The 27,488-nt window shown below is 49.4% G+C and overlaps 10 protein-coding genes across 10 annotated transcripts; 4 read left to right on the forward strand and 6 right to left on the reverse strand.

The window, feature by feature from the left end:
* Positions 1-1,103: 1,103 nt before the first annotated feature.
* On the forward strand, positions 1,104-1,301 carry COCSADRAFT_41003 (uncharacterized protein; the record flags this gene model as incomplete). Its single annotated transcript, XM_007706638.1, has 1 exon — positions 1,104-1,301. A coding segment is annotated over one exon (198 nt), but the record flags the coding sequence as incomplete, so codon positions are not given.
* A 104-nt stretch (positions 1,302-1,405) lies between these two features.
* COCSADRAFT_41004 (uncharacterized protein) lies at positions 1,406-2,458 on the reverse strand. Its single transcript, XM_007706639.1, has 2 exons — positions 2,352-2,458; positions 1,406-2,211 (listed from the first exon to the last, which is right to left on the reverse strand). The coding sequence occupies exon 2, from the start codon at positions 2,200-2,202 to the stop codon at positions 1,654-1,656; it is 549 nt and encodes a 182-aa protein (XP_007704829.1). The 5' UTR covers positions 2,203-2,211; positions 2,352-2,458; the 3' UTR covers positions 1,406-1,653.
* A 2,586-nt stretch (positions 2,459-5,044) lies between these two features.
* Positions 5,045-6,230, reverse strand: COCSADRAFT_193940 (uncharacterized protein). Its single transcript, XM_007706728.1, has 2 exons — positions 5,742-6,230; positions 5,045-5,691 (listed from the first exon to the last, which is right to left on the reverse strand). The coding sequence occupies exons 1-2, from the start codon at positions 6,066-6,068 to the stop codon at positions 5,095-5,097; spliced, it is 924 nt and encodes a 307-aa protein (XP_007704918.1). The 5' UTR covers positions 6,069-6,230; the 3' UTR covers positions 5,045-5,094.
* Positions 6,231-7,020: 790 nt separating this feature from the next.
* Positions 7,021-9,600, forward strand: COCSADRAFT_193941 (uncharacterized protein; the record flags this gene model as incomplete). Its single annotated transcript, XM_007706729.1, has 5 exons — positions 7,021-7,945; positions 8,321-8,445; positions 8,491-8,949; positions 8,992-9,289; positions 9,365-9,600. 5 exons carry the CDS (start codon positions 7,021-7,023, stop codon positions 9,598-9,600), a joined length of 2,043 nt encoding a protein of 680 aa, XP_007704919.1.
* Positions 9,601-10,212: 612 nt separating this feature from the next.
* COCSADRAFT_101909 (uncharacterized protein) lies at positions 10,213-12,816 on the reverse strand (the record flags this gene model as incomplete). Its single annotated transcript, XM_007706730.1, has 2 exons — positions 10,213-10,380; positions 10,429-12,816. The coding sequence occupies 2 exons, from the start codon at positions 12,814-12,816 to the stop codon at positions 10,213-10,215; spliced, it is 2,556 nt and encodes an 851-aa protein (XP_007704920.1).
* Positions 12,817-13,699: 883 nt separating this feature from the next.
* Positions 13,700-16,351, forward strand: COCSADRAFT_152523 (uncharacterized protein). The gene is made up of 3 exons (XM_007706731.1): positions 13,700-14,281; positions 14,519-16,028; positions 16,101-16,351. Exons 1-3 carry the CDS (start codon positions 13,764-13,766, stop codon positions 16,116-16,118), a joined length of 2,046 nt encoding a protein of 681 aa, XP_007704921.1. The 5' UTR covers positions 13,700-13,763; the 3' UTR covers positions 16,119-16,351.
* Positions 16,352-16,575: 224 nt separating this feature from the next.
* COCSADRAFT_41009 (uncharacterized protein) lies at positions 16,576-18,728 on the forward strand. The gene has a single exon (XM_007706640.1). The coding sequence runs from the start codon at positions 16,790-16,792 to the stop codon at positions 18,674-18,676; it is 1,887 nt and encodes a 628-aa protein (XP_007704830.1). The 5' UTR covers positions 16,576-16,789; the 3' UTR covers positions 18,677-18,728.
* A 364-nt stretch (positions 18,729-19,092) lies between these two features.
* Positions 19,093-23,360, reverse strand: COCSADRAFT_255143 (uncharacterized protein). The gene has a single exon (XM_007706732.1). It carries the CDS (start codon positions 22,977-22,979, stop codon positions 19,509-19,511), a length of 3,471 nt encoding a protein of 1,156 aa, XP_007704922.1. The 5' UTR covers positions 22,980-23,360; the 3' UTR covers positions 19,093-19,508.
* Positions 23,286-24,850, reverse strand: COCSADRAFT_255126 (uncharacterized protein). Its single transcript, XM_007706733.1, has one exon. The coding sequence runs from the start codon at positions 24,843-24,845 to the stop codon at positions 23,592-23,594; it is 1,254 nt and encodes a 417-aa protein (XP_007704923.1). The 5' UTR covers positions 24,846-24,850; the 3' UTR covers positions 23,286-23,591.
* A 73-nt stretch (positions 24,851-24,923) lies between these two features.
* On the reverse strand, positions 24,924-27,279 carry COCSADRAFT_41011 (uncharacterized protein). The gene is made up of 3 exons (XM_007706641.1): positions 26,798-27,279; positions 25,650-26,741; positions 24,924-25,597 (listed from the first exon to the last, which is right to left on the reverse strand). Exons 1-3 carry the CDS (start codon positions 26,964-26,966, stop codon positions 25,056-25,058), a joined length of 1,803 nt encoding a protein of 600 aa, XP_007704831.1. The 5' UTR covers positions 26,967-27,279; the 3' UTR covers positions 24,924-25,055.
* Positions 27,280-27,488: the final 209 nt, after the last annotated feature.

Here is a 27,488-nt window from a genome sequence, read left to right on the forward strand (position 1 = left end):
TACTTAGAGTAGTCGATGCCTTTAAACAATAGGAAGTGTACCTACTAGAACTCCCTAAACAGATCGAGGTTTTTACCAATCACTAGAACTTAACGAGTTTCATGACAACGAAAAAACTTAACTAACGACAAGTGCGATGGGCAGAGATGCTAGCCCAGTTCGACTTCAAGATCACACACCGCGCAGGAACACTCAACGGAGCAGCAGACGCTTTAAGTAGAAGATCTGATTTGCGCGAAGAGGGTCATAAAGAACTATATGACGCCTTACTCAAGACAATGCCCAATAGCAGTCTGAAGTACAACCAGCCGGAACTAGCTAAGGTAGCTAAGGTGGCCGAGCAGGTAGAAACGCTACAACAGCAATGGCAGCAGCGAGCAGCCAGCTGGCAGTTCGAGCCCGACGAAGCAGGCTCCGACGAACTGTTGAACGATGAACGAGAGTACCGAGATATAATTTCGAAGAATCGAACATATATACCTCCACGCATAAGATCAAGTCTCATACAGGAACTATATAAGTCCCAGGAATACGGACACGCAGAGATCGAAGAAATAGTTAGACAACTAGCTAAGGTGTTTGCGATACCACGCTTGCGAGCGAAGGTGCAGAAAGCACTAGGTAACTGTTTGGCATGTCACCAGAACAAGCCTAAGAGACATAAGCCCTACGGCCTATTACAACCCTTACAGCCACTATCTAGACTATGGACAAGTGTAATAATAGACTTCATAGTGAAGCTCCCGAAATCGTTAGAACCAGGATCAGCTCGATTTTGCGACACAATACTAGTAATTATGGACCAATTAACTAAGGCAGCAAAGTTTATGCCCACGGAAGAGACTATTACAGCAGATAAATATGCGTACGAAGTCACTAAAGCATTAGTGTTAGAGCATAGAATACCTAAAGAGTTTATCACCGATCGTGATAAACTGTTTACGTCTAAATACTGGAGCACATTCCTAGTAAAGTTAGGTGTTAAGAAGAAGCTTTCGACAAGCTTTCACCCAGAAATAGACGGCCAGACGGAACGCACGAACCAGACATTAGAATAGTACCTACAGATGTACGCTAACAAATTACAGGACAACTAGGTAGAGTTACTACTAACAGCACAATTAGCCTATAATAGTATAAAATCAGCAACGATAAAGCATTCGCCGCACTACGCGAACTACGGATATAAGCCGACCGCTCACCGAGATCCGAAGAACATCGAAAGTATCGCGGTAGGAGCAGACGATAAGGCGAAGCTCATGCGAGAATTGCACGAAGAATTAAGTAAGAATATAGCTTAATAAAACCTCACGACATCTAAAGCAGCGAATAAACTAAGGATTAAGGGACTAATCTTTAAGAAGGGGGACAAAGTTTTCCTGTTAAGACAAAACCTGAAAACTAAACGACCATGCAGAAAATTAGACAACCTCTAAATAGGACTATTCGAAATCCTAGAGGAAATAGAAAAAGTAAACTATAAGTTGAAACTCCTATAAGGCATGCGAATCCACCCTGTCTTTCACAGGAAACTCCTAGAACCAGCACCTCTAGATGCCGAGCTAGCAACGGATATAGAGCTCGAAGACGATAAGTATAAGGTCGAGGAAATCAAGGACCTGCGAAAAATCGGTAGTTAGTGGAAGTACTTAGTTAAGTGGCAAGGATGGCCCAAAAGCTATAACACTTAGGAACCTGAAGGAAACCTAACGAACTGCAAGTCACTGGTACGTGAATACCACCGGAAGCACCTGGAGAAGCGAGGGGAAGCCCCTCGAAAAGGAAGAAGTAATTAAAAGAAGGATTGAAGAAATTAGCCTGTAACCAGCCCAGATCAGTCGATAACTTAGATAGCGGTGGTTCGACAACAGGAAGGCCCGTACCGCCAGGGGCTAAGCTCCCCTCGGCCTGCTCTTTCGCACGATCCTGTAGACTCAAGATGGCATGATCACGATCGGCGTACGACCGCTCAAGGGCCTCAGTCTTAGCAACCTCTAGACGAAGACGCGCAACTTCAGCCTTAGCCCGCAGAAGAGCCAACCGTTTTTGACGCTTGTCTGCTTCCACCTTTTCCCACTCCTCCTCAGTCACGAACAAGCTATATTCAGCTTTCATAGAAATACAACCAGCATAACGCCCCGTGGCGGTATCTACGAAACAACAAAGGCCCTTCTCTTTACAACGTTTACAATAAAAGGTCATTTCGTTCCCCTGTAATCGAATACGGTCAGCACGAGCCTGGCGCTGTTGAGTTAAGTTCTCAGGACGAACGCGACAGGAAGACTGGACCTTGGGCATGGTTAGGAAGGCTACGAGGCAGAGACGGCTACAACGAGTGGGCGGGCTCTGACCTTATATGCAAGCCGGCGTCTCAACACGCAGCATGGGAAAACAATATTCTAGGGTATCGAGACGATAGCCCTAAGAGGGGAGGTAATGTTATAAGTAATAAGAAAGACTCTCTCCTTAACAAATGACGAGATAGCTGAAGGCCTAAGGACGTCCACGTCAGAAGGTAATGATCAACGCGGGGCGTCGATCACGTGACTTGGCATCCCGCTAAGGCATGGCCTCTGGGAGGCCACCGTATAAAGGGAAGCCAACGTCCTCCCAAACCTCCCGCCAAGATGGGATGTCGGGAGGACAGGACAAGAAGCAATAAGGATATAAGGATGGATGGATTTCATTATTTACTCTCGTTGTGGTCAACTCAAATTGTACTTTCTTACTAGTATCTTTACTTAACAAGATTGTCACAAGTTAGTCTATCAAATAGATTAGTCTTATTAAACCCTCCTTAAGCACGCCAACTCCACTGCATCGCCAGACAAGCCTCACGGAACACTAACGTAATACTCACCTGCCTTAGTGCGGACCAGGATAGAGAAGTATAGACCCTTACCCCGTGTAACAAATAGCGTTTCTAGTTATTAAGTTATAAACGTTTGAAAATAATAACTTTTTAGTTTTAGACTTTTTTTTATCACCCCACTATATAAAGACGCGTTAGGGAGAGTTATATAAGCTACTAATTCTTAATAGCTTTATGAGCTACCTTAACTAAGAACTTAAGAATTACTACCTTATATAAAATATTCTTACTCTCTATATACTTACTTATTTCTTATATATACTCTAGCTACTTAACGTTATCTACTTTTCGCCTCTTAAGTTAAAGAACTTCTAACGCGTATAAGACTTAGCACGTTATTTTATCTAGTTTATTAATTAAAAATACTTTTTTCTAGTCTTTTAAGACCTATTGAATAATATATTTACGTCTGATAACTATAAAATGGCTTTTAAGATAGTATAGCTAGTCTCTATTAACGCGTAGAGTTTTATAAATTATCTTAACGTACGCCTTTATACTCTATTTTAAGAAGCTTAGCTATAAGTTCTCTAGATATTAAGAATACTAATTAATTTATATAAATTTAGGTTATAATTAAAGCTTATAAAATACTCTTTTATATAATTACTAACTACTTTAAAAAAAAGCTTCTTAAAGCTTATTAAATAAGCTTAGAAGATATTATATTAGAATATACTAATAGAGACCTACGTATAAGAGCTTAAAGAGTAATTAGTAGAGGTAATAAAGCGCTAAGAGCGTAAAAGAAAGTAGATCTAGATAAGTAGAATATTAGACTTTAGTATAGGAGTATTATAGGTAGCTAAAAGTACTTCTACTAGTTATATAGTAGTAAAGAAGGTATATAGTAAGAGTAGTTAAGAAAGAGCTCTACTAAGTTAATAGCGTAATAGAATCTATAGAAGAATAGGCTATAACTCTTATATGTATTAAAAAGATATAGAAGAAGATTCTTCTTTAGATATAAGTAAGTAGTATAAAGCGTCTATAGCTAGTATAGAGTAGTTTAAGTTTTTATACGTAAAGTTCGCGATACTAAGAAAAAGTAGTAAACTTAATAGAGTAGCACTCTTTATAGTGGAATACGTTAATTATATTTACTATATTAGTAAATAAATCTTTCTACTAGCTTTTCAAAAGATCTATTATAAGGCTATTATGCTAGAAAATATCTATTCAGAGTTTTAAAGTACTAAACTTACTCTATATAATTATTATCTAATTTTATTATAGCTTAATATTAAACTATATACACTAAATCTACTAGCGGATAAATCTACTATATAAGAGCTAAAAACGCTGCGTAACGCGCGCGAAATAGAGATATAGACTACGCTTGTTTAAAACTATATATAAATTTAGTAATAGTCTTCTATACTTCTCTTAAGAAGTAGATATAGTAGTTAAGTAAGATACCTTAGTAGATAGCTTATGATATAACACTTATATATAAGAAGCTTAATTAACTTAAAGCTTTAATTAATACAGTACTAAAGTAAAAAACTTATATATAGTGCTATATATAGCTAGAGAGATTCTAGATAGTTAACTAGATAGCTAATTAGATCGCTAAGGCGAAGAGTAGTAGCTATAATAAGAGTATAACGCCTGCGAAGAGAGTGCGCAATAAACGGGGCTATAGGCGTTATAGCTAAATTAGATATAACTCTTATATATACTAAGTAGAATTAGAGAATATAGAAGTTAGTAACGTATCTAAAGAATAATATCTCAATCTACTTAATAGAAAAAATTATAATAGTGTTGCGGAATATCGTTATAAACGAGTGTTATAGTATAAGAGTGGGCCGCTTGGTAGGGTGGGCCGCTTAGTAGTGAAATACGTTGTTCTTAATTCTTTATTCGTATATAGAGAAGAGATAGAGATAGTAGTCTTTCTTCTTATATTAAGAACGAAAAGGCCTTTAAACGAGTGTGCATTAACCTATATTATAGAGGAAGAAAGATAAAGAAGGTAAAGCTATCGTACGACGTCTCTTGCTTTATACTCTTACCTTAGGTTTCTTCGTACGAATAAGGTTTCTTGACTAAGCGGTGTGAAGCGGACACGTGATACAATCACGTGTTTCACTCACGGGCGCAGCCCATCACACTTACTATGAAGTACTAAGTGAGAAAAAACTAGTTAATAGTAACCTAAATCTATGTCATAAAAATTGCAATCATTATCATACTCTTAGGGATGTCTATGTGTAGAGTTAAGATACAAAGTGATAGGTCTCTGATTGAGCTTCCGGCACTCGTATACCTTGGTGGACATTTTGCCTTCTGGCCTCTAACTCCTGAGGGAGGTTGATTGCCGCTAGTTCTGCATTTTCACGATGGCCCAACTCTCCATATCCATGAGTCGACCGCAGCTCATGTGCATGGACATGTAGCGGTTGCTTTTCGGCCTGTGACACATCCGTGTGCAGAGTGCTTCCGTCCGAAGGGCTGTCTTTTCCTCCGCTGGACCTTATCGACCTAGATATCAACCATGCGATCGCAGCCACCACAATTCCAAAGATTGCTACACCAACTCCAATACCAGCTTGTACGCCTGTACTAAGACCACCTGAGGAGATGTCTCCCTTGGAGGTAGAGGATGAGGTAGGCATTGAGGCTGACGATGTTGTGGCTGAGGAAGCGGGTGTCACTGACGACAATGGTGTCGCTGAGGAAAGAATCGATGTCGGACCTACAGTTGCTGCGAGTTCGAAAATTTTGCCCTTATCACCGCAACAGGTCTTCTCCCCACAGCACCAGTTTTTCCCTCCACAGTTGTGAACGCCCACATTGCCCCATTTGTCGGCGTACTATATTATCCCATCAGCGACACCCTGACGCGTAGTATTGGGCAGTATACCTCTGGTTTGTTACAGACGTCTCCAAGACAGTACGGACTATTCCACAGCGGGTCTGTACATCCCTGTCTTGACCAAACTTGCTCACCCTCGTTGTTCCCGTTGTAAACCGCATAGTTCTGACAAAGACCATTTTCCATGCACACGTCGTCTGCTATGCCGATGTCTCCGGCGCCGCTATGGTTCGTCATGCAGCATGCGGAATATTTTGTCGTGCTTTTACATGGTTGGAAAGCTGCGTTGAGAAGGGTAGTGCCGTTACGGCTGTAACAGTAGCCGGCTGCACTGGCGATCTGTGATATGACTAGAAGGAAACGGGGTAACATCATGAAATGTAAGAATTTTCAGCGGGGATCGAAGGAACCTCGTACTTTAATGTAGATTGCATGGAGCAGACGAGCATAAAAGTGACGTGTTCGTAGGATGTCTTCCCGGTTGCAAGTGTGCCTCAGCTTTGCACCTGGCGACTTGTCGAGTGTCCTTCGCCAACCGAAATAACAAAACGTGCATATGTAGGTATAAGTACATAGTAGCAAGCTAGGATGACTAGATTAGCTAAGCTACTGTCGTTTCATGTACGCGCCCGGAACATGGTGAACCATGTTTTTAGATACTCGTGAACCCACTGAGAACAGGATGTAAGCGCCGGCTTCACCTTCTTCCCTACAGCGCTTATTACTACAAAAGGGGCTACCGTAGGTAGTCCTAGCTTGCAACTCGGTCTCAAGGCCTTCGACCTCACTTTAGCTCTATCAGCGAAAGTAGCTATTATCGTCAACATAAAGAAGTGTCGTATATTTCATGATGTTATTCCCATGAGCATGGTGCTCTGTCGCCTGAACAAAGATCCCACCACCAGCCCTGTTGTTCAAGCCTACAGGCTCTGCAGTCGTGCGCGCATCGATTCCCGCCAAACATTCGTGGCGAGAAAAAGCGACACATCGGAAAAAGAGAAGCGCCATGCGACCAGACACTACGGATGGATAACAGTCTTGAGAAGATGTTGTGTGGATGGGAGAGCTAAGACAGTCGGACAGGTGCTTCGCGGGGCAAGTCGTTACACGGGTTTAGGCCCATGCACCAACAGGCCGCGGGCAGCGGCTCAGCCTCGCATGAAGAGAGGCAACGAGAACCCGGACCTCTCTGCTTTCCAATAAAGCATTTTGACCGATTTCTTGCGATCTGTGTTTTTCAGTGATTGCTGCTATCATTCATTATTAAAAGAGCTGGTACGACGGTATCGTAATCAGCGTCGATTATGATCCACTACTAGCGAAAGTCATGTTCCACGAAGTGACAAGAGATGACGCACGCGATGGTATCGATGCTGTTCTTGCGAAGAGCTCGCTTTGCGGACCACCAATCAATCTCGACTTCATAGTCAACATTGTGCGCGATTCAAGGTTTAGATGCGGAAATACTACCACAAAATCCTTAGAGTCGTTCAACTACGTGCCCAAGGCTATCGACGTCATCTCAGGCGGATCGTATACTCTGATCCAGGACTACCCTGGGCGGCCAAGAGTTGGACATGGCTTTGGACATGCAGGCCCCATGGATGATATCGCTTTTCGTGCTGCCAACATATTGGTCGGTAACGATACAGCTAAAGAGGTGCTTGGGGTTACTTTGATCGGGCCTAAACTTCATTTCCTGTGTGACGTCTCAATGGCATTGTGTGGACCACCGGTGACCAGCCTTCTTGACAGAAAACCTATGGCTCAATGGTCTGGAATTCATGTCTCCGCTGGCCAGAGAGTCACTATTGGAAAGCTAACAGGTAATTGTAGAGTCTACCTTGCCGCTGCTGGTGGCTTCCCCGGTATCGCGGAGTGTCGCGGTAGTAAAGCTACGTGCCCCATGGTCAACATCGGCGGCTATGACGGTAGGCCACTACGAGCTGGTGATCTTCTCTCCATCACCGAAGCGACTGCTGAATCCATTGTTGAAGATGTTACTGTGTCCGAGAATCTCAGACCTACATATACCTCCAACTGGACTGTCCAGGTCATGCCAGGGCCATATGAGACAGGTTTCATGACCCCCGAAGATATTGAGACCTTTTTTTCATCGTCTTGGACCATCGGTCACAATGCATCCCGAGGAGGTATCCGATTGATTGGAGCTCGTCCAAAGTATGCACGCTCAAGCGGGGGTGAAGGTGGAAGCCATCCAAGCAACGTCATTGAGTACGGTTATCCTCTCGGTGGAGTGAATTGAACAGGAGATGGACCTTTTATATTTCCAGTTGATTGTCCTGATTTTGGAGGCTTCATTTGCAGGGTCACTGTCAGCAGAAGCGATTTCTGGAAGGTCGGCCAGTTACGTGCCGGAGATAATGTTCGCTTCAGGAAGGTCAATCTCTCAGACGCCTTGGAGGGCAGAAGAAGGAACGACGAGTTTCTTGCAGGACTCACTTCGGCAGTAGCGTCTTGATCATGGCAAATTGCCCCCAAATTCGAGTCCTTCCTTGGCACACCCTGTGTTGGCACCGGGGGTGACGTAGCCCTCAGCATTGAACCCCAGGGAAACATACCACGAATCACTTATCGTGTTGGGGCTGATAACTACCTGCTCGTAGATTATGGCGAGGGCAACTTCGATCTGAACCTAAAAGTCAGAACGCTGGCTTTGCAGAGATTCTTCGAAGGTGCTACGGGTCGCATATCCTTGAATGAGAGCGCTGGAGGTGCCATTGTACAAACTGTAAGCTGTGTAAACTCCTTAGCACTCTTCTATGACGGCTTGAAGCTGAGCCAGGCAGAACTTGTCGAGGGGCTGGTTTCGATCGAACGCACTTTCGGAGACATGCGATCAATGTCAGTTCCCAATCGCCATTTCATGCTTCCTGTTACTTTCACGCACAGAAAGCTCAAAGATGCCATGGACCGATACATGACTAACCAGCGCCCCACTACCACATATCTTCCAGACCCATTCAAGTACCTGGCTGAGATCAATGGTATGTCGCCAGATCAATCGAAAGAGCAGGCTCTCAACATCCGCGGTGGCGTTTTTGGAGTCGGGTTCTTCATGGCTTTGTCAGTATTACTCGCCGCAGATCCCCGGCAACGCCTGAGATGCCCAAAGATGAATCCCAGTCGAACTTACACCCCTCAAGGTTGTCTGGCCTGGGTTGGATGCGCAATGTCAATCTATCCGATGGATGCGCCAGGAGGTTATATACCTATAGGAATGACAATGCCCAGTGTAGGCATCTTTGGAACTAAATGTGGCTTCACCAAATAACAGCCTTGGATTTTCCAGAACATGGATACCGTTGGGTTTTACGAAGTCACCGAAGAGGAATACGATGCTGAGATGATGAGATTCAAATCAGGAAGCTACAAATACAAGATGGAAGAGAGCACGTTCGACTTGGCAGAACAAAATGCACTATTGAAGAGTACCGCTGAAGAAACATCTTCACTGCTAGAAGTCTGCGGGAAAATTCAAGACGAGATGGCGATCAAGGAGAAGAAAATCTTTCAAGAGTGGCTGGAAAGCAAAGCTGCGACCAATGTATCCCAGGACAACATAAACACTGACGGTAAGTTTTTTCTAGATCAGCATGGATCTGTCACCCTCAATTTCCAGCGTACATAGCTGACACTAACACCATTAGATCCCAACACCCACATCGTTGAGCCTCTTGTGGACACCAACATCGGGAAAGTTCTTGTGAAGGACGGAGATGTCGTAAGGGCCGGACAGAAACTAGCTATCCTTGAGGCTATGAAGTTGGAGATTGATATCTGTCTGGATGCTCACATTGAAAAGGATACCATACAAAAAGGGTTAACCCAACCCAGCGATACAGTCGCTAATGGAAGACCTTTATTTGTCGTTTCAACGTTCTAACAATAGTAGCTTAGACTTGCATGTATATAATTTACGCTTTGCCCCTTCTTTGAGTAACATATTAGTTATTTACATAGTAAGCTTGTGCGTTACCACTATATTTACAAAAACGTTGTTACCAAGGTAGTGTAACAGATATCACCAGTGTTGGTTGTAATAGCACTGTCTGCAGCTGCGGACGTAGTAAAGACTGTGATTAGGGATGTGAATATCATACCTCGAGATTTGTATATGTGAAGAGGTTGTCTAGCTGTTGAATTAGTTCATAGTGTATAATACCTAATATTTAATATCCTAACTTGAGTAAATCTAGCTTTGTTAAACTTCTACAAAAAGAAAATTAAACTTAACTTTGATCTAGGCATAGTAGGAAGCGTGAAAAGTTGGTTCGAGAGTTACTTCGTTTCTAGAATGACTTCCAGAGTACTGAAACATGAAGAAGAGAAATAAGGGTATCTAATGAACTAAATATGTAATTTCTAAAACCATAGTAACTATAGACCTGACTTAGGCTACTCTTACTACGCATGTACTTATACAGACCTAGATATCCTTAAGTACTCCATCCTCTCGAAAAATTAATACGAACCCAACTCAGGAGAAGAGGAGAACTTACCGATTGCCACGGCGTCCCGGCAATGGGGGTGGTATGAGTGGGTTGCCATAGGCATCTGTGTTGAGGGCTGCGCGGCAGTCGGGACAGTACCATTTTGCACGGCGGGAAGGTATATCATCTTCGGTCATATTCATACAAGGAAGATGGAACCATTCCCTGTCACACTACTGGTCGTTAGCTGAGATGCTGCGGCTCTGCAAAGGTAAGCCTACATTATTATCGCACGATATCATGGCTCCATAGCTGACATCGTCACAGATACAGTACTTTGGCTCATCTGGATCAATGTCGTCTGCCACTTCCACCTCCTCTTCCGTCTTCCTTTTTCTTTTGTTTTTGCTGCCTTGGGCGCGCTTGACATTGGTGACGGTCTTCTGGCCATTTTCAGCAGCAGTGACTTCCCCTTTTGGGGGTGGTTTTCTTCGCGAGCTAGTGCGGGTAGGTGCAGGAAGCGAGGGGTTTACTGTAAGAGAGGATGCAGGTTGGCTAAAGACACTATGACGACGAGTTTCGCGAGTGATCCTACCTTGTTCATTTGGTTTTGGTTCTTCGCTCTGGGCTTTGGGCGCGGGCAGATGTCCGCGGGCGGAACGAGGACGCAAGGTTGGGGGCGCAGCAGTGTCTGGAGCAGGCTCCGGTACTGGTGTAGGCGTCTTTGAAGTCCTCAGAAGCTGAGGAGCCTCGGGCGGGGTATGTGCTTTTGGTACAAGCGACTCGCGACGAGACCTAGTCGAAGCTGCTGTTGTGGCGGCCAGAGCAGGAGCTGGCGCAGGGACAGATTCGTGATCTGGAACTTGCGTGAGTGCTGGTACTGGGGACGGCGACGCTTCTGGCATAGCTAGAGACCTTTCAGATAGCGCTGGCGATGTCCCCAGAGGCGTCAATTCGGGACTCAGCTCAGGACTTAGCTCTCGTAGTGCAGCTCTGTCAGCTTTTGGGGTACTGGGGCCGGCTGTTGTAGGTGGCGCCTGTACAGTATTTCCATCGATTGTAGCATTGGCAGATTCTACAAGTGGTACAGGAGCGTTCGCCAGCGGAGAATGAGCAGCAGAGATGGAGAGATCTCGCGGCGTGGAAATAGTAGAGCCAGGAGTCGGTATCGGTGAGGAAGTGGTATGTGGTGCCGGGGCGATGAGCTGTAGCCGTGCGCGCTTTGACTCTGGTGGTTTTGCTGCGCTGTCTTCAGTGCCTACAGATGCTTCTCGCATGACTTCAGTAGAGCCATCCGTGGCAAGGGGTGGAGATGCGTCACGTTTGCGTTTGGTGGCAAGTCTGGTTATTGACTTTCTTTTCTGGCTTGTAGGTGAGGTGACAGTAGAGTTAAAGTTTAATTCTTTGAGCCCGTCGGCAGCCTCTTTGATCTTTTCGGACGCACCGATGAGCTCTTGAGCATCCTGCATGGCTTTTTGGCGTTGTGACGTGCGATCGAGTCTCTTTCCATCCTCAGACGTTATAGGCTTGAGGCGGATGCTTACGGGACCAGTCTCATCTTTCGCTTCCTCTTCGACAGGCTCGGTGGACGCGGGTAGGTTGGCCGGTTGTGGAGCATGCGAAGAGAGGGTTCCCAGACCGGAGGCAGTCATGATCTGTTGCAATGTTTCAGGCTCCTCATCAAGAAAGGGTTCGCCTGTGGCCTCACACCGAGCCTTTTCCCTTTCATAGTCAGCCTCTGTGCGGTGCTTTTTCTCGAGTTCGCGAATCATCATGGTCTGGCTGGGCGTCCACACGGCGTTCTTCTTCATTTGCTTGCGCAAGACGGCCATTTCGTACTCGGTCAGCTTCTTCCACGGCGCCCACTTGCTACCCGGCTTCGCGTCAGCTGGTGGAGGAGCAAGCTGGGCGAGGGCATTGCTGGTAGATATTCCGGCTATGGAGCTGTGTACGTTTGTGCCTAGCACACCCGCAGCACGCGCTCGGCCGCCGGCTGGCCTCGAATGCCTGTCCCTGTCTTGTTTGCGCCTTCGAGGGGATGCAACATGGATAGCTGATGCGCCGTCCGAGTCGCCCGAAGAGTCCGAAGCATCCCGGGCTCGACCGCGGCCTCGAGCAGCAGTGGTCTTGCGGTGGCGATGGCGCTGGCGCGAGTTGGTCGCGCCATGGCGGCCGGCGTCAAAGTTGAGGCGCAGATGGGCAGGGCGTTCGTAGTTTCGGTACACGGGGCGGAGTGCGCTGGGAGAGACTGGCGGGGGCGTAGGATCGCGCGAGGGAGGCTGAGGTTGGGCCTGGAGCTTCCGCTTGATAACCGACGAGCGCTGGCAATGGCGGACGGTGACCTCGTACAGGCGTGAGGCCTCGGTGTAGGCGAACTCGCGCTGGTTGATGGCCTTTTGGAGGTGGTGGGCGATTTGCTTGCGCAGCAGTACGGGATCAGGGCGGTCTTGCTCAGGCAGCGTGGGCAGGCGACCATACTGGACCGTCAGCTCGTGGACCTGCTGGACGGCGTCGGCGTAGGTCGAGTCGAGGTCGGCGATGAGGGTCAGCGAGCGCACCAGGTCCGAGGGGAAGAATTCGGTGTAGTCGAGAAAGTCATTGACGGTTGTCTGGGCGTCTGGATTCGGAGCGGGTTGGGCCATGTCAGGCGCATCGTCGGCTTCAGACATGGCGCATGGCGGAGAGGTCGAGTGGTGGGAGGCTGGCGACGCACGCGTCAGACCTTGCAGCCACGCGTCAACTAAGTCGTTGGTGAGAAGCAGCGCGATTGTGAGGGTGCGGGATGCGGGATGCGAGGAGCGATATGCGCGGGTCGTGATGGGCTGCCGTTGCTGACCTGGTCGCAAACGTTGGAGGCACTGGGGGTGTGTGTGTCTAGCCCGCTTTGGCCGCCGCCCACGCAGATCCCTCTCACCACCGAACCCATGGGGCCTGCTCCACCCCACTCCCTCGTCCCGGCTGTCGGCAGTGTGCATGTTGCTGTGTGTGTCTGTGTTTCCAGATATACATGTGTCTGTACGTTTAGCTATCTACTACATGTCTTGGGCCAGACTGCATTCAAAAGAGGCTTGCTGCCAGCAATCCATCACAGACACCGCCTTCTGCCCCGTCACCTCTATACTCACCGACGTACCTCACCACACGCGCCGCATCACAGACTCCACTCTGGTACAAGACCATATATGCAATATCGCTATGAACCATCATGGCATCCTTCTCTTACCATACGTCTTACCATGTTTCCTCGATACATGAACATCTCCACAAGAACCGTGTCGTCGCATCCTGCCTACTTTCTCGTACCTACCTACTCGTTCCTTCTCTTGACTTTCTGAGCCCCTGTCTTTCTCTACAGCTAGTGTTCTTCCTAGGCTGACATGAGCCATCTTGTTTCGCGCTGCCTTTTGTCTTTTTTTGTCTTTTTTCGACTTTCTTCGTAGCAAAAATAAGAAGCACTCTGCTCTTCCGTCCCTGAACTAGTTTGTGAGCCTGTTGGTTAATGATTGTCGTTTGCCGTTTGCTCTTGCCCCATCTATCTGCCTAAGCGCAACACCCAAACCCAACTCTCCCCCCACCTTCCTTCGCAAACAACCCTTTTCTGCTCATACATCACGCAATGGTGTCTTCGGAGCGCCTCGAGAAGCTGCGCGGGCTGATCAAGTCTGACGTCGATGCCCTCCCTGACCGCCGTATCTCCCCAGATCGTATGCTTGACGACTCTGACTCCTCTGGTGGTGTGCCTCTCGAATCTCACCTGCTAGACATACCCCTCCCCCAACAAGATACGTTGGAAAAAACGGTTTCGTCTCTGGCGACATCGGCCTCTGGTCCGACAGCTTCCTTTACGGAAAACTCAGACCGCCAATCCCTCTGGATGAACGACGCCTCAAGCTCGATCAACCAGAGTCTTGACTCGATGCACATCTCAGGCCCTCCATCTCCTCCTCCTCCTGGTATTAAAGATCATCCCACAACCAATCTTCAGCGTGGAGAGTTAGCTTCAGCACATCACCATTTCACACCGATCCAAGCATTGGCCAAGTATCCCTACACGTACTGCAACAAGAACCACATGCAAACCATTGCCTCTGCTTTTTTTGACCAAGGAAAATTCTGGAATCGAGTTTGGGATATGTAAGTTGATTTGACAACCATCACCTCCATTCGCACGTCCACTGTCAAAACATATGCCATAAACAATGAACCCTGGCGAAGGCTGGGAATATGCCACCTAGCCGCCTTTCAACATCCAACATAATTGTCAGGCCATACCGATGACTGGGCTTCGCATGCAGCAGAAAGACCCCTCAACTTCAACTTTCAACATTCATCTTCTTGTCACAGGCGAAAGCTACTGGCTGACTGTAACAGTTACTACGTCTGGCCCACCGACTCTTCCAAACCTACCCTCCTCGTCCACGAGAACCAGGTGCAGACTCTACTTACCGAGATCAATCATCAACTTCAACTTGACCTCCGCATTACCAATCACCAACGAGAGGAAGGCCTGGTGACACGCTTCCCTGACCATCCTCGGTGCTTACCAAGATATCTTGGGCGCTCACAATCGCGCCAGGATATCGAAGATATGATTGCAATCGCGCCAAATGAGACACATCGAGCCGTTGGAGAACCCCCTCATCCAATCCTCCAGCCTGCCGAGTTGGAGATTTTCAACCAGTTGATGGAGGATATTGCACAGGTGCAGAAACCGAAGGGAAAGGCGAAGGCTAAGAGACAGCAAGACCGTTTAGCCAAGAACAAAATAATGGCGGGCCAGTTCAAGCGCGCGCAGAGGCATCTGGGGCTCCGTGAAGCTGAGCAAATATATCCATCGGCAGAACTTAGGTCGTCTCCAGCTGTCGATCCATCTATGGCTGCCCCATTCATGTTCGAACAGTCTGTGGTCTTCGTTTGTGTCGATGTAGAATCGTACGAGGGAGCCCATCACAAGATCACCGAAGTCGGAGTCGCTACACTGGATACACGAGACCTGCAAGACATCGCACCAGGCGAAAACGGAAAAGCATGGAGAGAGATGATTCGAGCTCGCCACTTTCGCATTAAAGAGTATAAGCACCTAGTAAACCATCTCTACGTCATAGGACACCCTGATGGCTTCCTGTTTGGCGAATCCACGTTTGTCTCGCTCAGTGAAGCCGCAAAGCATGTCGCGGCCTGCTTTCGAGCACCATTTGGGGATGCAGACACGCCGACTAAGCAGTCGAATGAGAAACGCAACATCGTTCTCCTTGGGCATGATACACTGGGTGATATCCGTTATTTACAGCAGCTCGGTTATGACCCGGTAAAAGAGGAAAATATTCTCGAAATCATGGACACGGCCACCATGTACCGCATCTGGCACCGCGATCAGCAGCCCACCAAGTTGGGCAATATTTTGAGCGACTTCGACATTGTTGGATGGAAACTTCATAATGCTGGCAATGACGCGGTATACACGCTACAAGCTATGCTGGGAATCTGCGTCCGTGAAGCTATGATTCGTGGTTCTCTGGACCCCGAGGAGATACATGAGACTGAAAAAGCTGCTGAGATTTCTACTGTTCGAGAACGGGCCGACCAGGAGGCTCAAGCTAATGTGACAGGCTGGATCAAGCACAAAACAGACGGTCACCGCAGTCCACCAGTGCCGCATGCTACCGATTTCACAACAGACATAATGTTAACGGAGTTCGGACAGGCGTCTGTGCCACAGTACGATGGCTCGTCTGAAAGAGCAGCGTACGATGGATCATGGCACATTCAGACGAAGGATGCAGGGTTGGCTACGGAAGTGACTCATGCTCAAGAGCAAGGACATTGGCAGGACCTCTTAGATGTGTCCGCGAATATGGCCAGCTTTGAAAGCATTCCCAATGTAAGCCTGCAACCACCCCACGGCTCTTAAGGCCCATTTCTTTGCATCGGAGAATTACTAATGACTCAGCAGGTGCAATACTATTGGTGAGTGAGTGGCATGATGGCAATGTGTCGGCAACGAGTGGGTGGGGACTATGGGCTCATGCGTACAATGTGCTTCTCTTTTCAGTTTCCAGGTGCGGCTAGGCATGCAAGCAATCGTGGCCCGCAATTGAGATCAGAGCACTAGTAGTTGCAGCCAGAATACCTTCACGGCTTCTAGCGACATGGCAGACGTTGGCAAGGGATGTTAGCTATGCATATGCAGCTCTCGAATCGGACGGTTATTAGATCTTGTTAGTGTTTGTGCCGTTTGAGTGTGCTACTAACCGCGTACATGGTATGAGTTTGACGAAGATCTGCCGGATGCATTTATTAGCTAAGCGTGCCTTGTCACCGCTTTCTGCCCAAGCAGTTAGCTTCCTATTGCCGGGGTACGGCCGGGCTCAGTGTGAGATCAACGGTTCTTCCACCAGTCCATTATTAACCCAGCTCGTCCGCCATTGCAATGGCGGGAAAGTTGCTTTATCGCATTGCGTTTTCGCTTTGGGCTCATCTCCCTTGACTTCCTATTTTTTTTCCTCTATTTATTTTTAATTCTATCTTGCCACCTCGCGCAGCGCTGCCTGAACCTGTTATGACGACGTTCCGGACATAGCAGCCTCCAAAAAGCCCATTTCCTTCCTGGATCACGAGACCCAAAGCCACAGCCTTACTACCATGCAGGACTCCACGCCGCCGAACCGTTCTTCAGGATCGCTTGGACCTTTTCCAAAGGACAATGGAGTGGCGAATGATGATTGTGTCAATCACGAAGAACAACAAATAAATGCATCAAGACAATCACCTTCTGCGAAGAAGAAGAGCAGCGCATGGTGGAAGACAAGCCTGTTCAGCGGCATGATCCAGGATGTTCGTCGACGAGCACCCTTTTACTGGAGTGACTGGAAAGACGCATGGGACTATCGGGTCGTGCCAGCAACCGTATACATGTACTTTGCCAACATTCTGCCCGCGCTCGCCTTTTCCCTCGACATGTTTGAAAAGACGAATACAAGTTTCGGCGTCAACGAAGTGCTGCTCGCCTCTGTTCTGGGCTCAGTCGTCTTCTCGCTCGCAGCAGCACAGCCACTCGTCATTGTAGGCGTTACGGGCCCGATTACTGTGTTCAACTACACCGTGTATGACATCATTGTCCCGCGCGGCACGAACTACTTTGCCTTTATGGCGTGGATTGGCATTTGGTCGCTCATCTTTCACTGGATTCTGGCTGTTACCAATTCGTGCAATGGATTGCGCTATGTCACGCGGTTTTCTTGCGATATTTTTGGCTTCTACGTTGCGTTTATCTATTTGCAAAAGGGCATCCAGGTCCTGACAAGGCAGTGGGAAGTTGACGATGCTTCGGCGTACCTGTCCATTATGGTTGCGCTTCTAGTCACGGCGGTGGCATACCTGTGTGGTGTAATTGGGCAATCGTCGCTCCTGCAACGCCATGTAAGGAAGTTCATCGAGGACTACGGTACCCCTTTGACCGTGGTATTCTTCACGGGCTTCGTCCACATTGGCAAGATGGCAGGCATCGAGCTACTAAAGCTACCCACATCCAAAGCCTTCTTCCCCACGACCGACCGCGGATGGTTTATTCACTTCTGGGATATCAGCGTCGGCGACGTGTTCCTCGCTATCCCGTTTGCCATTCTGCTCACCATCCTTTTCTGGTTCGACCACAACGTATCCAGCCTCATTGCACAGGGAACGGAATTCCCGCTCCGCAAACCAGCAGGATTTCACTGGGACTTGTTTCTCCTCGGTCTGACAACTGGTGTCGCTGGCCTCCTCGGCATTCCTTTCCCCAATGGCCTTATCCCACAGGCCCCCTTCCACACGACATCCCTCTGTGTGACACGCACACTCTCCGCTGGTGATCAAAGCGATAACGACGACGAGGTGAACAAAGGCCACACGCGCACCGTCGTCGACCACGTCGTCGAGCAGCGCGTCTCGAACCTCGCTCAAGGCCTCCTCACCCTAGGCACCATGACCGGCCCCTTACTCATCGTCCTCCACCTCATCCCGCAAGCCGTCCTCGCAGGCCTCTTCTTCGTAATGGGCATCCAAGCCCTCGAAGCAAATGGCCTAACGCTCAAACTGCTCTTCCTCGCCCGCGACCGCCATCTCACACCAAAGTCCGAGCCGCTGCTGCGCATCCAGCGCCGCTGGGTCATCTGGGCTTTTGTCGGCCTCGAACTCATCGGCTTCGGCGCCACATTCGCTATTACCCAGACCATTGCTGCAATCGGGTTCCCCGTCTTCATCTTCTTGTATATTCCTATGCGCACCTGGCTCATGCCCCGCTTTCTTACTTCCGATGAGCTGGCTATCTTGGATGCGCCGACCGCGAGCCCGTTCACCATGGAGAGCGTGGGCGGCAACCATGCCGAGGCGGTCACTGAGCCACAGCCCGTAGCTGCGTTGCGGCTTGGTGATGAGGCGGAGAGGGGGCAGAGCACATCGAGTGGGATTGTTGAAGCAGGAGGAGGCAGGCGGAGAAGGAGCTTTCCTACCACAAGGGGTGCAGGAGTCGATGATGTCGAGAAATTATAGGGTGGGTTGCCTATGTATGTAAGCGTTTTTGAAATTCACAGGGGGGGGGGGGAGGATAAAGTAGGTTGAACCGAGGGAGTTATACATGGAACTAGGAGGGAAAAATGAACATCTTCGTCTCCTTTTTCTCAATTGCTCAGAGTCTAGTATTATTTTAACAAACATACGTGGTATCCTTGTGTCTGATTCCTACGAAAACTTGCGCATGTTTACTTTACAAAGGGTTGCCATCGATATTTGCACGATCAAGGATCATGTGACAAAGTTTGGTTGCAGGTGCCTCCAGCAACGAGCCCAGGTACTCTACGGCCTATCGCTGGCATTTCATGTAGAAGAGAAAGTGACTTGATAACTTCATAATCATGACCGTATTTTATCACTAATAGTAATACAGGGAACCGACCACCATTATCTATTACTGAGCTACAACGCTCCTTGCGAATGGACAGGAAAAGAGGCGGATATAAAAAGAGAAGAGACGAGGATTAAAAAATCTTTCAAAACACAAGACTTTGTGATGTGCGTTGGAATCTGCCGCCTTTACTTTTTAGCTTTTTTGCTATTAATGCAACTGTGGAATTATATCTAACAAGAACAAAAAGAAAAGACTAAAAACGATGGTGACAAAGAACACGAAAGTGACAAGAGCGGAGGCGAGGAAGAAGAAAAAAAGTCTAGTACGCGACAAAACGGAGCAAAGACGAGGAGTCGGAGATGATGCATCGAATGCATCGAGTAGGTGGCACCGTGAGTGAGAACAAAAAAAAGAGAAAAATGCACAAAGGAAACGACGTACCCATCCCCATGTCTCTTCAAAACGCCTTCTAATCTCTTAGTATGGCGCCTTGCGCACCCCTATCTCCTCAACATCCCCATCCTCCGTATCCGCATCCTCAACACCAATGCTATCCAAAAAGCCCAAGAAATCCGGTTTAGAAGGGCCAAGGACGTGTTTGCCTGCACTGCTCCTTCTCCTGTCTCCACTCCGGCTCCTGCTGGTTCCACTCTTGACGCTTCGCGCCTTGTTCGCCATGCCGCCGTTTGACGTGGTGCGAGGCCGCGAAGCAAAGTCTCTGGAATGGATCCCACCATTGGTACTTGTCTTGAGGTCTTCTGGGATAGGAGGTACTGGAGGGAGGTTGTCCAAAGTGTACGGTTGCTCACGAGATTGTCCGTTTGAATGTGTCGATGTGGCTGTCAGCGGGCGAGGTGTCGATGTCGCAGCGGGTGTGGCTGTGGAGTCGGAGTTCTGAAGGTGCTGAGAGTCACCATCTGGGTGTGTGGTGATGAAGGATGCATCGGAAAGCGAATGTACACTAATAAGCGATTCCGAGGTTGTAGATGCATGGTCAGAAGAGGATTTGCGGTGGCGCCGTGATGGAGCGCGAACTGAATAACTCGTCCTGGGCGCCGCGCCGCTCGAGGTGGATAGAGCACGCCTGAGGTCGTCGACACGCACAGTCGAGCGCATAGATGAGGAGCTGTTGGGTGTACCGCCAGGACTGCGACTTCGGTTTGGTGAGGAGAGACGGCCTGCCAGACCATAAGCGGCGGATGGGGGTCTGCTCTGCGCTCGTCTGGGACTGGGGGCAGGGGAGCTCGCATTGCTGTCAAGATTTCCGTGTGGAATGTTAACGCCAAGAAAGTTATTCTTGGTGTAGTGAGTCCCGGACTTGGACCCGGAAATGGATGCAGTTGTTGAGTCTTTGGAGTGGCTTGCTAGGCATTCGTCACGAGACCATTGCGACATGAGATCCTCCCGGACTTTGAATGACAACTCAGGGGAATCCCTAGGAGCCATTGGCTGTACTGGTTGGTGGATTGCTGGAATCGAGCCATTTGCAGCCCCTCCACGGCTGGGCGACCCTGGGGGCGAAGTAGGCGGAGAATGTAGGGAAGCCGAATAACTTTCCGAGATCTTCTCAACAAGTGCTTCTAGATTGTCAAAGGGCCTGAGAGCCTCGTTCTGAACAATTTCTGGAGGTACTGCAACCGGTGTTGGGTGCGGCGTTTCAATCAAATCGATGGGCATAGGTGGGACATTGATGCTCTTCATCCATAGACCCTTCTGGTTTCTGCGCGTAATCTCGTTGTGCAATGCGCGACCGACAGAAGACACTTCAAAGTCTAAAGTCGCACTGAGTGCCCAGAGGTAGCCATGCACCAGACTTCCTATGCGCAACTTGGCGCCCGGATCTTCTATAGTTGCGATATCCTCTTGTAGTCGCATGATCATTGGCAACCCGCTCCTTGCAGCGTTGACGCCTAATCGGTTGACTAAGGTGGTAAGAAGGAGGTGTAGAAGCAAGTAATCGGCTTCCGAGTCAATGAATTGATGCGCGTTTTCATACACAGCCAGATGGAGCAGAGGCAGAAAGGTATCCTTGCCACGCTTAGATACCCTTTCCCTCGTAGAGGCGTTAGAAACCGCTCGTCTGGACAGCGAATTCTTGTCGTTGTCCTTCTCCTTCCTTCTGTAGTTGTCTACGATCTTCAGGTCTTCCTTGTCCTTCTCGGTATTCAGCCAGGTGACCAACGCGTCGACGTACGCCTTTCTGACTCGGCCACTAGGGTCGCGCAGCAGCCACTGTGAGCCTTCCCACACACTGACGCCAACCTTGCTTCGCGATACCGAGGCTGGAGAACCGTCTGGTTTCCGCGCATTCGCCCTCTTCAAGATGGCCTTGACGGCATCGAGAGCAGTGATACGTGCTGTCTCAAATGAGAAGAACCGGTCAACGTGAGTCTTCTCTTGCATGCTGATTGAGTCTGCAACAGCCTCCACAGCGCCTTCAGGGTTCTGTATCGCTTCGGCTGTAGTAGAAATGGCCGAGAGACGCGAGGGCTTGAGGCGGCTCAGGATTGCTTCGACCATGTCTGAGATTTGGTCTGTATAGTACACGTGGGTTGCAAGATCTGCCATACATTTCTGCACAGTGTTTAAAAGCTGCAACCTTGCGCCAGAGGGCTTCTTCACAACTTCCATGACGACACCGTCCACGTTGTTTGTGGATGAATTCTTGCTTTCATCTTTTTCCGACATGATAGAAGTCGTCTGCTGATGATGCGGCAAGATATTCGATCCTGGCCCACCGAGCTGTAGCAGTAATAGAGTGTGCGAGATAAAGCCTACCAGTACATCCATAACACTAAGGCCGATGAAGTTGATGGACGAGGCAAGAAGATAGTCAATGACAGTGGCGAGCACCAGTTGTCGCTTGAGATCCTCCTCCACGATTGGGCTGCGGACCAAGGCTTCAACTGCTCCCACGAGAATCGTGTATCGGTCTTGCACAGGCACCCACACACAGATCATGGCCATGAGCGTCGTTGCCCAATGACTGCTTTCGCTTGGCGGGACCTCTAGTTGGCTCTTGACGTGTGTGCTTATGAAATCGAGGACGGCGGATGTCGCGAGCCGGAGCTGACCGCGATTCACCCCTTGGAAGATGCTCCTTAGCGCCTGGAGCGCGAGCACGCCAACCTCCTCTTCAGCCAGTTTGTCCGCGTCTTCAGTTGTTCCAGATGCGGCGATTGGGTCTCCGTCTTCGTCGTCAGTTCGCGCTGTGGATACGCTCTGTCGCCGCCGTGTTGCAGTCTCCTTGTCGTGCTCGCCCTGGGCGGCTTCCCGGATCTCGAGCTGCTTGAGGTATGCGCCGGTCTCTGCGTGTATGTTTGCGAGTATGACTGGTATAATAACGGCCAGCTGGCGCCCCGTCTCCGACCCCAGTGACTCGGACGAGGCCACAGCCTTGAGCGCCTGCAGGCCAACCTTGCGGTGCCGGATGGCGATGGGCCAGCTTACGGCGTCTTTGCCCGTCTTGACGGCATCTTTGGACGCAAACTGAGCGTATAGCTGGACAATTTCCTCGTACTTCTTAATGTAGTCCTGGTCGGCAGCGAGGGCGGCGGGGTCTTGGTGGGCGCATAGTGCCTCGAATGTCGGGACCGACTCCTCAACCATGGTCAGATTGTTCGAGTTGAGGATGGTGCGCAAGATTTGCAGGACAGAGCTGGCGTAGAGGGGGAGGTCGCGCGGGCACTTCTCAATCACCGTCTTGACAATCTGCAGAGTGACCTGGACATTGCCAGTGCGAACTTTCCACACATCCTTGGTGACCTTCTTGTCGAGGAAGTCGACGACCTTCTGGAGCTTGCTGCGGCGTGTGCTTGCATAGTAGAGCAGGTAGCTCAATTCGCTCGAATTGGCCTTGGCGTCGGCATTGTTCTTCTGGACCTTGGGGTAGCATTTGAGGACCAGGACCTGGTGCTTTGGGCGGCACGCCTGACGTGCGGCGTTCATTGAGCCTCAGGCGCACGAGGGCGAGGTTGCGGGCTCGAGGCGGCGTGTTGGGTGTGCAGCAACAGAGGTACGGAACACGGCGGCGGTGGCGGTGGTGGTGATGATGATGATGACGACGGGGGACGGAGAACGGAGGACGGAGGACGGAGGTCGCGGGGAGGGGCGGTTATTAGGGATATTGGGCCTCGCTCGACTGGATGGCGCGCGTAAGGGGAGTGAGGTCTAGGGCGGGAGCATTGTCTGACACAGGACACGACAGGGCACGACACGACACGACACGACGAGACTCGTAGGGGGTCAGTGGTGGGCATCCATCTGAAGCACTGCACACGGCCGCAAAGGGAGACAAGGGCGTCGAGACTTAGTTGGGTGCGAGTAGTCCAGGGTAGGGCCTAACCTGGGTTGTGGCTCGGGATGCGCCCCGGCCGTTTCTGTTTCCCTGGTCGAGCTCCCTAGCCTAGTCAGCCCTAACCACTGCGCCAAGCACACCTGCCATCGCTGAAACCCTTTCTTGTTGTACACGTATCTCTCTATCCATCTATTGAGTCACCACGTCGCCAGCCTTGTTTATACAATACAATACACTGAACTGCACATTTGACCCCGCCCCCTTCACCGCCTGCTGCCTCGTCCTAGCCATGGATGTTTGCGCTCCGGCGGCGGTCTGTTCTTGTATCTGTGCCTGCGCCTGAACTCATCCTCGTCCTCATCCTCATCCTCCTCTTCCACTGCCCCCTTGTCCTCTGCTCTTTGTTTCTTGTCTACATCAGTCTGCAGGAACCTATACGTCTCTGCGTCCTTGGCCATATGCTTCTTCTCCTCAGCCCCATATGTGACATTTCCACCCTTGCCATATTTTGCCTTTGCCTTTGATCTCGGCATACCCGTATTGGGTGAGTAATTCTCGTTTCCACTCTCAGCCAATTGAAGCCGCATTTGCTGTGGCAGCATCTCCTGCTGCCCCTTCCTGATTGATTGTACCACGCCTTTCTGAACCTTTTCAAATCGCTTATCCAGGTCTTGGGTGCTAGATACAGTCGTTGGTTTGGCCAAGACCCACTGGCAAACCCGCCCGTCGCTGACGGGGTTGATGAGAAATGTGGTTCCTTCGGGCATCTCTTTTAAGATAAAATCCGGTCGCAAGTGGGGAAAGTGAGCATGCATCCATGGCCAGATGGTCGGGTCGCCGGGCATGAGCCTTTGTTCTTTGGCTACACTGCCCTGTAATCGAATACGAAACTCGACAGGTGAGCCCAACTCGATGAATTGGTAGGCCCGGTCCATTGACAGCCGGTAATGCGAGACTGGACTCGACTCATTGAAAATAATGTTCTTCAGTCCTCCAAGTTGTCGTCCTTTCTGGGGACTGTTCAATGGAATCCGGTGCGATTTCGCCTCCACAAACGAGAAGTTCTTGTATTCATCCAACAGATGTTCCTTTTCCTCGGTCGCAAAGGTCTTTGCCATTCCCTTTTTCAACTCCTTCATGCAGTAAATCATGTGCCCTGGCTTGACATAACTATCGTATGCCTCTTGAAATGACACATCCTCCGCTATCAGTTGATACTTGGAATGGTGCTTATCCGTTTCAAAGAGGTTGATACGGTGCGACGATGCACTTGGAGGCTCTATCTGATACGGCGAGAAAGTCAAGGATTTGTGCTGTCCCAGCAGTGTCTTGGATTTGGCCGTCTTGTAGAGGTTCATACCCCGACGCTGCGTTAGGCATTGCAGAGGAGCGCAACCAGGAGCCGGCCGTGAGCATTGTGGGCGATACAACGCTCCGAGAGCGCGAACCGGAATGCGAATTGGCGGTAGAAGGATCGAGCGAAACTCAACGAGCGACGTGCGCGTTGCTAGACGCATCGTGTTTGCGACTGAAAGATTGTGCAACTCAATCGCGCGGAAATCGCATTTCATGACTCGTGTTTCATCAAGGTCACGTGCCTCATGACGTCGTAACCTAAACAACTGCTATGTACATTACAATACTGCTGCTATAACTCCAAGCTGTGGATAACATGTATGGACACATAGCACGAGAGCTTGCAAAGAAAACAAATGTATATTTCTCCATCAAGTGAACATGAACTTTGGACATGTGGTACCAGCCTCGCCGCTCTTCCTACACTGCATGTTTTGCGCCGGAGAAAAGACATGATCCCAATCAATGCCCAGACTAAAAGTATCATACGGTTGGTCATCATACACCATTTGGGTAAAGTCTACTATAGGCTCAGGTATGTACTGCGCAGTGTCTTGGAACGTCATCGGGACAAGAATATGGTCATGGGAACCTAGTACCGGCGCTACTGGTATCGAATCACTTTGGAATGGCGGTGGACTGGGCGCAGATGCGGGTGTGACCTGGTAAGAACTGCCTATAGAGCTAGCACTAGCACGCCGATCAACGTTGAAGTCAGAACTGTGAGGTGGTTGAGACTGGTTGAGTAGATCCTGCTCGCAACGATGGATAATTTCAGCGACACGCTGTAGAAGTTGCTGCTCGACTGGATTGGACATTTGTTCAGCTTCCGAGTGCAGCTCTTCTTGCACACGACGGAGCAGGTCTCTGCGAAATCTTCGTGAGTCCTCACTTGGCGAGTCGCAGTCATAAACTACTTTCTTGTCAGTAAGGTAGGCGGGGGTTTGAATAAGAAAGTGACATACATGGGCTGGGAATGTCCGCAGTCGGAACACCAGGAAAGAGGATATGATAAACATCTCTCCACTTATCCTCTTCCAGTCTCAGTCCAGTGGTGCGTTTTCTCAGCGTCCATATTGTTTCCCTATCAATGCCGTCAATTTGTTGGGTAGACGATCTCTCGCATTGCTGCAAGCGCACATGATTCAGTTGCTCCTTGTCTGATTTGAATTTTGCGTAGCAGATTGGACAGAAGATTGGCTGAGCGTGCGACCGATATAAATGCTCCTTCATCCTATGGACAGTTGTCCAACCAGGGCCGGGGCAAGTACGCCGATTGCGGTATCGATTTGGATCATGCTTGTAGAACGGACATGCGAACCGCGCGCCCATATCTGATTCATCCAAGGTTGTTATCGACCCTCGCCGCCTCTTATTTGGTCTGTTCTCATCATCATCTTCAGGCGGTGGACTACCGTCCTGGCGTGTCTTTCTCTTTGATCCGGAGCTCGACGATGTTTTGCGGCTGTGTCCTGTGGAGGCAGAGGTTCCAGATTGAGGGCTTGGGGTGTTGTTTCCCGCACACTGCTTGTAAGCTGCATGCCGTAGACTAATCTCAACCTTCCTGATGATCAAGTCGATAACCTTAAGAGTAGACCTAGGTTTTTGAGCGATAGAGGGCCCGTTTCTATACTCATCTTCATCGTCACTGACATCAGTGCTTGTGTACATGTCGCAGCTACTCGTTGAAGATATTGAAACGATGGATAGTGCCCTCTGCTCCGGTCGATTGCGTGACGGGAGATTCTCGCTCACCCGTCTCTCTATATCTTCATCTTGAGAAGCTATTTGGGTTTGCAGAATCTCCGCAGGTCCGTGGTCAGAGACAATTTCCAACTCGGGGGACCAAGGAAGGCTTCGCGGGATTTTGCGGTCCGAAATAGATGTTGCGGGGTGACTTGAGATTCCCCGGTCCGAACTAGCTCTTGCATCATCACCTAAGACGGTTCCCCGTCCAAAGAGCTTTAAGGTATCGAAATTGAGGTGCGACTGAAACACAGTGGGCTTAGAGTTAAGCAGGATACTTGGCACGCGTGGAAACGTCGGGAGAAGTAAGTCTGCTGCGCTGTTAGTGACCAGGGCTCTGAAAGATGTACAAACAAGGCGTACGTGCCCTGCTCCAACACGGCTACTTCCAAAGGTGAGAGCGGGTCCGGGTCGCTGTTATAGCCAGAATCTCGGGTTCTCGAAGATGAAAGCGAATCTCTTCTTTGAACATGCTTACTCATGCTCAGCTTGGGCAAGCTGGTGTGCGAGTTTGTGCATGACGGCATGGTCTCCATTGCGCAAAGATGGCGGTAGCGTTGGACGAGATTGCTCTGAGTTGCAGACTTGGACAACCAGCATATATGAGAGGCGTCAGCTTGGTCAAGAAATTCATGACGGAATTGGCAATTGCCTAGACGGCTCTCATAAGCATTGGGACCCCATTGCGCGAATGCGCAAACGTGGGATCAGCGTAGCAGATGCCTCCCGCCGACCCGTCATCAGCCGAACGTCAGGCGCGCACACCAATCAACCACGCAGTATCGATTCTGCCTCGGCTGCATGGACAGCGCAGAATGAGCAAGAAGGCGTTGAGTGGCTGTGTAGCATTGATGAGCAAGGTGCTTGTGATACTGGTGGATGACACCTGTAGGCCATACGAAGCGGGAATGGCGCCACTACTAGCAGCAAAAGAAACAGCCGTGGGGCTAGAACATGGCAAGGCAACCATTTGGGCTCACCTTGTTCATCCAACTTTACACCAGAATACATCACACCACCTAAACAAGGGCCGCTCTTCCATATCATCGTAGTTGGTC

This window comes from Bipolaris sorokiniana, assembly GCF_000338995.1.
Source record: "Bipolaris sorokiniana ND90Pr unplaced genomic scaffold COCSAscaffold_17, whole genome shotgun sequence".
NCBI lineage: Eukaryota > Fungi > Ascomycota > Dothideomycetes > Pleosporales > Pleosporaceae > Bipolaris > Bipolaris sorokiniana.